We start from the raw sequence: 9,046 nt of genomic DNA, 5'->3' as shown, positions 1-9,046 counted from the left end.
GTGTTAATAAGATCAAATACTAAATATTAATGATTAATCACAAGAGATATTTGAGAATTAAAGTCAAATTTACAACTAATAACAGTAGAAAATAAGAACCCAACATCGATTGTGATGCTCACCAATAAGAAAATTTCCAAATTTATGATCTCAGATAACCTGTTACAACTCAATCGCATACTCGATCGTTAGTATGCACCTCGATCTGAAACCCCTAATTAGAAATTCCCCGATTTTTGGAAGCAAATTGCAATTGCCAGGAACAATTTCCACCCTGTACGGTTTGCCTAGTCTTGAATCCTCAAGATTCCCATGAAAAAGGCTATGAAATTGCTCTTTTTCTCTTCCTTAATCCTCCCCCACTTCTTACGGGCCTATTCACTAATTCCCTTTTGCTGGCCTTCATACTTCTCATCATTCTCTATATCCTCCTATCATGCTTCTTTGCGGTCAAGATGACTTCCCTCTTCTTGGTTTTCAATGCCATCATGAGATGGTTATGATTGTTTGAGCATGATGAGGTGAGGTGATCGAGCTAGCAACTTAAAGCTTGAGAGAGAGAGAGAAAGAGAGAGAGAGAGAGAGAGAGAGAGAGAGAGAGAGAGAGAGAGAGACTATGGGTGTTCAATAATGATGTCCAAAAGAGAGATATTCAAGAATTTTTGCATAAGGGAGAGAAAGGTTTCTCCATGGCTTGAGCATGAGGAGGAGGAGAGAGAGAGAGAGAGAGAGAGAGAGAGAGAGAGAGAGAGAGAGAGAGAGAGAGAGAGAGAGAGAGAGAGAGAGAGGAGAGAGAGAGAGAGAGAGAGAGAGAGAGAGAGAGAGAGCTATCGAGGGTTTTGAGATGAGGGCAAGCTATGGAGAGTGTGTCATGAGAGAAAGCTATGGCTTATGTTTATAAAGATCCCCCTAAAAATCCCCTCAAAAAAAACTTCTTCATGGATTTATAACCCCCACACTCATGCATGCTACCACTTTCTAACTATAGCCCCCCCCCCCCCCCCCCTCCCAACGAGTGCTAGCACTAGTGCAGGGCATGGGCATGGGCACTTGATGACATGGAAACTCAGATACTCGACAACATAGAAACTGGTAGGATTGGCACCAAAATGGTGCGCAAGGGGTTCTTGCATCTTTTTGCTTGTTCACCAACCTCCACCAAGGTTCTTAGCCACCATCACGAGCTCAAGAAGCTTGCATTTCCATCTGCTCATTGTCGCCAAGCTCTTATCTTCCCGTATCCACACTCCTTAACCCTCCCTCCCATCTTTTGGTCAATTGAGCGGAGGCCATATTGACTTAGTGGGCGGCCACCTTCAAGTACTTCTCATTGGCTCACAGACCGGCTCAAGCATTGCCGAGCACAACATTTTTCTCTAACACCCCATCCACCAAAGCATTGCCTATAGCTCAACTTGTTTCGCCAATAGCCCCACTTGGCATGAGTGATTGCTCTGATGAAAGCACCACATTCTTGACTCAGATAATGGCCAAATTATCGTTAACCGAAACATGCTTCTCCAATAACCACTCATTGGCTAGCTTAATCAATTGAAACATAGCCAAACACGACATTTTTCTTCAACAACCCCGACTTGCAATCACACCGTTAATTCTCTCCCTTGTGAGGCCACTCACCTTCAAGGTGCAAGCATAGATGAGAGCATTCAAAATAAGACCTTCCCTCAAGCATGTATCTCAACCCTTTGCTAAAAACAGCAGATCTGCCCCCTCGAAAATACCAAACTGTCCATAACTTTCTCATCCGAAATCTGATTGGAGAGCCATAAACGCAGGCATGGAGAGCATGTCAAGCACTATAGTTTTGGACTATTAAACCACATTTTGACAGCATCACTGCATCTTGGCCTGCATGCATCAACCTCATTTGATGGCCTCAAAACTACAATCATTCAAGTCATCTCCTAATGTCATAGAAAAATCTAGTCTAAATCATAAGTTTGGCAAAACCTTGAAAATGCAAGCAGATTTTGTCTTTTATAACGTGCCCGCAAAGCGACACAACACACACACACACACACACAAAGAGAATGTGGAAAATATTTTTTTTTTTACAGATGGAGGGTTGAAAAGTGCTTTCTTTGCTAACCTCAAAGTGACAGAGAGGGTTACATTTTATTAGAGAGAGAGAGAGAGAGAGAGAGAGAGAGAGAGAGAGAGAAGAGGAGTGGGGTGGAAAAAGACTATTAAAATAAAAAAACATATTATAAAATGAAGATCTACCCCTCTTTTTGGTAAAAACTACCTATTTTAAAATCCAAAATATATATTCATGCAAGGCACATGAAAAGTAGAAAGAAATGTCTTTTTTACTTTTCGTGTGCCTTGCATGATAACTTTTAGCAGTGATCACACCCGACACTTTTTGTGCAAAGGTTGTTAGTACTCCTATATTCATTAGAGGCAAGAATTTTAATGCATCAAGTAACCATAGTATATGGTACTATATCTTAAGCAACTAGCAACTTAACTGCCAACATATAGATCAAGCAAGCATATTTCAAAGGAGCCTAAATGTATGCTAGGACAAGTGAAGCATGGTAAGAAAATATGTGTGATGGCTCTATGTGCCCATCTTACTGTGGGCAGCTTTGTCTAAGAGCAAGTTTCCCCCAACTCACATTGGTGGAATATCGAGGTCTACCAAGAACATTGGTCTTACCTTGACTAACCTAAAGAAAGCCACACTATATCTAAAGCAACAAAACTCTTAGAGGAGCATGCATGCCTACTATGTTCAATTAAACAAAGTATGAAAATTCATGCATGATGACCCTAGGTGCCTATGCTTATTGTCAATTTCTCGAGGTACAAGTGGATCTTCCATAGCTACCAAGCACATGGTTTTGCCTTGGGTAACCTATTGGAGTCCACACAATTACTCAAGCAACCAACCTCTTAAAGAAGCTTGCATGCCCACTACATTAAGTATGGTAGGAAATTGTGTGTGATGGTTCTATGTCTTAGATGCGCCCACCAAGAGTTACCGTGTGGTATCGTGAGAGTGTACAATATGGAGGTTTTATAAGGCAAAAAGATAGATTTTGTAAAGGAGGGCCCCGTATATTGGGATCCAAAAAACAATTTTGGTGTACGCAAGTGACGTCTCCCTTGTACTACTAGTGAATCATCCCTCCCCCCCCCCCACACCCAAATCATGGTTCACCACATACATAATGCACCCTATCATGGTTCACCATAGACATAGATTTTTTTTGTCAAATCAAAAAGTCACCATATGTATGGAAATCCTCACTTAATTATGAACATTCATTTGCCAATGCTTTTCCATGACAATAGCTTTCTTTCTCAATGAAAGAGAAATCTAAATTGGGTGTTTCTTTAGTATAAAGGAGACTCTATTTATTGGGTCTTGGAAAAACAATAGTGAGATATGGTTGCTCGTGGTGGCCCTTCCTTTCTCTTTGAAGTTTCATTGAGCCCTCAACTTGTGATCCAAAGGTTTATGTAGTCTTCAATGAGGATACGTGCTTTATCTATTGAGTCTCGTGGCTTGCACAAGCTTGCATCACCTGTAAAATCATATCATTTTAAAAATCTCATTAGGACACGCGGAACAATGAAACTTTAAAGGAAACTCAATTCACAATTGTCCATATCATTGTGAAATATAATTTTGGATCAATGTTCAAAGGTTCAAAAAGATTGCAAAAACTATCAATATATTTTTCAAAGTAATAATTAATCCCTGATTTGCTAGAACTAGTAACAGATACTTGTGTATATCAACTTAAATGGAATAATAAGGAAATTAAATCACCTTGAGGATGAAAAGGAAATTGTGGACATCCACTAAGATCCACACAATGTGCACAATTTTGGCAATCGACAACAATAACCGGTTCTGCTTCATGTCTCATATTGTAAGTAAGAAGCATGAATCAAGAGTTTAAAGCCGAAGTTTAAGTTTGTCGATATTCATTGAAAACTTACCACTTTGAGTAGAGACTTGTTTTGATGCATGTCGCCAAGGGTCTTGGGCTCCATTTGTAAATAGTATCCTAGAACCTAAAATCTCAAGTAAAATGAATATTATGAAAGTGGATAAGTGTTTTTTTTTTGCCTAATTCTTAATTACCATATAAACATACCTGCAATATCGTTTCCACCATAATATAGGTTTGTTGCATCTGAGTTTGGTGTAGTTTCTTCTCCAAAAATGTAAGAGCACAAGTCTAAATAGTACCTAGGAGGTGCAATTGAGCACATAATGCCATTATTTTCAAACAAAGATTGATTCTCAAAGATTCAACTTCACTTTGCCAATACTAATTTAGTCTCTTACTTGGAGCTCAATTGGGAGAAACGAAGGCTATTAGTTGGGGGAGCAGCTTGCAAAAGACCAAACTCTGTGCAAAATTGGTATGTCCATAGCCTTGACCCTATGATTGGACATAAAATTATGACCAAAACACACACGACAAATGACTTAAAAGAGTTAATTAGTGATTTCTTTCAATAGACCTTGAAATAAAATAGAGGGTTTTAACTATGCTAATAGAGGGTTAGAAACTTGTTGTTTTAAGAAAACGAGACGGCTTACCACTATTGGGGCCAGCAAGGGTAGCATTTTTCATATTGTCTCTATTGTAGTCTATAGGATTTATACCAAAACCATCATAGATTGTGTTTTTCACATAAGTTTGATATGCTACCTACACAAAGTGAGAAAAACAAAGTCATGAGTAATAACACAAGTAAATTCTTTGCATGGGAACATCAAGCTAGCTAGAAGCATTACTCACTAGCATATTTTTTTTTGTGTCAAAAGATTTCACAAGGGGCTTGCATAAAAGATCTTGAAATCCATATTGTGCCTGTACATGAGAAAAGTCAACTTTTTAATTAGAATCTTTATATACTCTTAAACAATTTTCACTTTAATTTTGTAAGAGGTATATCTCAACTACATGAGGTTTATATTAGATGATGTAAGGTAGTGAGAATGTATATTTGTATTGTATAGTGCAAGGGCTTAAAAAGTGTGTATGTAAAACATGATCAAGCATTTATTTATGCCCATGAGTTGACATGCAAGCATCACTCTTACCGCTAAAGCTGTAGAATCTGCCAATAAGCTTAAAAAATCAGCATCGTTTTTTATCTGCGCGTTTACATTAAAGAAAGAAGTTAATACTACTCCAAGAAATTATCACTGCTTGGAATAAATGTTGAATAGCCTTTTGTTTTGCTTTATGACATGCCACACATAGAATTCAATACAACATATATACATCGCATATATTTGTAGCCCTTCAAAAGCAACAACACAAAATTATCATCCTATTTTATTTTGTATATATAATGGATCAAGAAAATCTCATACCAATTCTGCACCAAACATGGACTTTAAGAGTGTTGCATTCTTTCTCATGGAATGATTCACATTTGCCTTTACTGCTTGTAGCGCCTGAGTGCATTTTGGACCAATTGACTTTGCGACCTGACCAAAAATTTTATTGTAATTAAGAAGCACTAACAATGTCTTGTTTAGTGTCTAGTGTTGCAATAAAAATAACCTCATTTTTACCTACATTTATGCAATATTGTTGATTCTAATGTAAGATAATTTCTATCACAGCAATGAACTATATCTTACTTGTTGATCAAAGGCAAAATAATCTTGGATGGCATTCACGATAGCTGAGCTTGCAAGGCTACCACGTGTTAAGTGAGGAAACTTTAGCCTGAACCATGCACTAAGAGCTCCAGCATATGACCCACCAAAGGTCACCCAAGCATTGTCAGCTATTGTTGAAGAGCGATGATACCTTGCATTAATTAGATCCTACACAATGAAATAATGTGAGGGAAGGAGAATTGAAAACCTTGAGAAATCGCCACAAATTGAAGCATACCTGATAATGATTTCTAAAAGTTGCAAGGTCTGAGAGAGCTTGTTTTGAATTAAGATATTTCAAGTTTTTCGTGCTCAAATCCTCAAACGGATAGCTAAACCCATAGTATCGATGCTCAAGTGTCACTATAGCAGCTCCAAATCTCTTTGCTAAAACCTACTTGAAAGGATTATTTATGAAAGTTAACACATGACAAGCGGTAATTGTGCCAAAATAGCTTGATATAAATTTTATCGGTTAAGTCTCAAACAATTTTATCCATTATATTCTTTATCATCACAAACATGTGTTTGTTATATTTTATGTATGCATGGATATTTTCCTTTATATATAGTTATGGATATATGTGTAGTCAAAAATCTTGTCTTAAAGTGCATGCCATGGAGATGCCAAGTAACTCCTAATGTCACTTAGTATACATACACTTCAGAATATGTCAAAAATGGATCTTGTATGGTCAATTGCATTGTAAAACCCTAGCAATTTGTAAATGTATAGTTCTCAGAGTATTTAACATGGATATTGTATACTTGCACTATAGACACCTCAGGGGGTGCACTATGTAATCGTGTTAATGTATCTTGAGAGTTTAGCAAGAGGGATTTCAAAATGCAAACATTTTAGTCAAATTAATAGAGATACATAAACAAATTAAGGGGTTTTCATATACCATTTTGGAAAAAAATCCTAAAATAAGAGGCCAAACATGTAAAACAAGGGTTAATGCACGTTAAATAGGGGGGTCTCAATAGTGCACCCCGCAAAGATATACATATAATCAACTTGTAACGTAAGCATTTCATTGTTGGGACCATCCTAAGGCTCCTAGTTGTGTTGAATAAAATTTAATTGAGGAACTCCTCAACTACGTTGTTTATGAAAAACATTTTGAGAGATGAAGTTTTAGTGATCACTTAAAGCTTCTCCAATACACTATGCATGCAATCTACAAAAAGGAAAAGGAAGAAATAGACATCAATGTGCTATACGATATTCATGATGTTGTTAAAAATAATAAGTTAATTTGCAAGAAATCATAGAAACATATATGTTGTAGACTTGGTTCTACATATTTCAAAATCTTTCTTAACATGAGCAAGTAATTAAGAACAACATCTTCAAAATATGTGTTGCAAATAAGTAAGGACATAAGGAAATTGATCAATTTTGTTCTTTGCGTGTGTGCACATATATGCATAGATGTAAGAGTACCGCATCCTTGTTTGGACGCACATATAAATGTATGATAAACATATTTCTTGGATGCACAAATACATGCTTGAGTACACATGACATAAGACAAAGCACGTTTGGTACCGCTATATAGTCATTGAGAATCCCTGGGCAAGTACTTTCACCGCAAATGGTAAGGAAGATGGGTCCATGAGGTGCCTTGAAAAAGCCCAAGTATTCAAAGAATCGTTGTGGAAACTTGGGAGAGCCCTGCATTTAAAAGAAGCAAGAAAAATTACTGCAATGAAGTCATTCATATCTTGCATGAGGATTGTGCATTCTATCTTTTGAATGTCACGTTTGACTTAATTGATTATTGTATAGGCTTTAATAATACATTTAAAAAAAAGTTATTGTTACTTGGGAGTTGAGAGAGAGATTTACAAATTGAAGTATAGTTTTTCCCCTGAGGACACTAGTCAAGTGTACTTGACCGAATCTTGAATGTGAATTAATCCTCTCCTTTTGCTTTATTATACAAAGATAGGCAAGACTTAACTTCCTTATAAAAATAAGCTACTAAAGTAACCACACCAACAAGTTATTCTAATAACAAAGATGTATATGAGAATGTAGACCTGAGGATCAAAGTGGTCTAGTGTTTGGTTGAGCCAATATGGAGTTGTACTGAGGAAGATGTCGTCAGGGTTTTCTGGCGACGCTTGCAAGGCGGCGGCACGACGCGAGATGGCAATGTTTTGATAGTGAGTGTGGCGGAGAGTGTGAGGGGATGCATGGCAAAGGGGGATGAGTCGTTGAATGATGGAGCCGAGGTGAGTTTGTAGGCTTAGTATCACCACAAGAAGAAAGAGGTTGCGGGCGCTGATTAGATTCATATTTGTGAATATGATATAAATGCAGGGAAGGTGGGAATTAGCGGAGCTAAAGTGCTTCTTATAGTTGTATAGGGTCGATAGCAGCAAAATATAATGCGTTATAAGCTTCTCGTCATCTATCAAGAAATAATTATACTTAGGAACCAATATATTATTGTGGGGGGTGCAGTACAGCTATAGCTGTAAGAAGCCGCTATGGTGGGAGGCCGTGCAGCTACTTCAATGGCTAATTAGGCAGTTGCTACTGCTTCAATGACGATAGTTAAGGGATGAGTATTGTATAGAAGGAAGAGACAGTGGTGATCGGTACTGCGGAGTTTGTGAAGGGAAGAGGCTTTATATAATTGCTGCAGAGGCGGCAAAGTGTAATGATGGGGAGGAGCAGCGCAACGAAGAAATGTGAGGCAGCAGCAGCAGCAGCTGCACAGCACTAATGAATTTACCGCAGCTGATCGCAGAGTCTTCTCCTGTATGGGTTAATAATTATCAGAAGCTGATAAGGAGAAGAAGCTCATCGACTGGAGCTGCTAACGGGCAGCTAGCTGGAAAGGCGTCGGCCGACCGAATTAGTGTTGTCGAGGCGATTGGTCATAATAAGCAGGCAGAAGTAGAGATGAAACTCGTTGACTGGGCTGGTAGTCTAAAGTGGGTTTGGCAAGATCTTAAGGCGAATCTAGCTGGGTCAACACTTTGGTGGAAAATGCGCTGCCGGCGGCCAGCTGTGGCAGCGCATCCGGTCTGCAGCAATCGGCCGTCAGCCGTCACGGATAATATGCAGTACGGTAATCGGCGGGCAGCAATCAGGCGTCAGGGGTTACGGTATGAGCGGATGATATGCAGTAATAGTAGTACAGCCGTCAGAGTGCTGCAGACAGCGTTTTCAACTAATAGAGGAATTATAGTGACGCCGCCTTACTGCTGAACAGCCCTTTGAAACCCTGGGGCCTTCAGTAAAACCTTAATCAAATGATGCAACTGTACCTTAATACACCATTAAGGTATATACAATCTAATCCGAGGGTACCACATCCTTCATTTTGCGCCAGCTGCAACCCCGTCAATTGTTTCACAAAACCT

At 38.5% G+C, this 9,046-nt stretch overlaps 1 protein-coding gene across 1 annotated transcript; it reads right to left on the bottom strand.

The window, feature by feature from the left end:
• Positions 1–3,210: 3,210 nt before the first annotated feature.
• LOC147445570 (putative serine protease EDA2) lies at positions 3,211–8,541 on the bottom strand. Its single transcript, XM_086526068.1, has 13 exons — positions 7,712–8,541; positions 7,218–7,343; positions 5,901–6,056; positions 5,642–5,830; positions 5,369–5,485; positions 5,093–5,146; positions 4,788–4,859; positions 4,586–4,697; positions 4,328–4,424; positions 4,134–4,228; positions 3,976–4,050; positions 3,803–3,886; positions 3,211–3,554 (listed from the first exon to the last, which is right to left on the bottom strand). The coding sequence occupies exons 1-13, from the start codon at positions 7,967–7,969 to the stop codon at positions 3,466–3,468; spliced, it is 1,524 nt and encodes a 507-aa protein (XP_086382194.1). The 5' UTR covers positions 7,970–8,541; the 3' UTR covers positions 3,211–3,465.
• Between the last annotated feature and the right edge of the window lie 505 nt (positions 8,542–9,046).

This window comes from Adiantum capillus-veneris, chromosome 12 (assembly GCF_014529385.1).
Source record: "Adiantum capillus-veneris isolate H3 chromosome 12, ASM1452938v2, whole genome shotgun sequence".
NCBI classification, from domain to species: domain Eukaryota; kingdom Viridiplantae; phylum Streptophyta; class Polypodiopsida; order Polypodiales; family Pteridaceae; genus Adiantum; species Adiantum capillus-veneris.
The sequence above is the reverse complement of the archived record's forward strand: the minus strand, read 5'-3'. Positions and strand labels throughout refer to the sequence as shown.

Bases quoted from the DNA above. Each gene is read 5' to 3' on its own strand.
- LOC147445570 (XM_086526068.1), bottom strand. From the start codon at position 7,969: ATGAATCTAATCAGCGCCCGCAACCTCTTTCTTCTTGTGGTGATACTA. The intron at 6,057-7,217 runs GTACCAAACGTG...CCTTTCAAGTAG, and splicing joins TTCTCAATGACTATATAGCG to GTTTTAGCAAAGAGATTTGG. The intron at 3,555-3,802 runs GTGATTTAATTT...ATGATTTTACAG, and splicing joins ATTTCCTTTTCATCCTCAAG to GTGATGCAAGCTTGTGCAAG.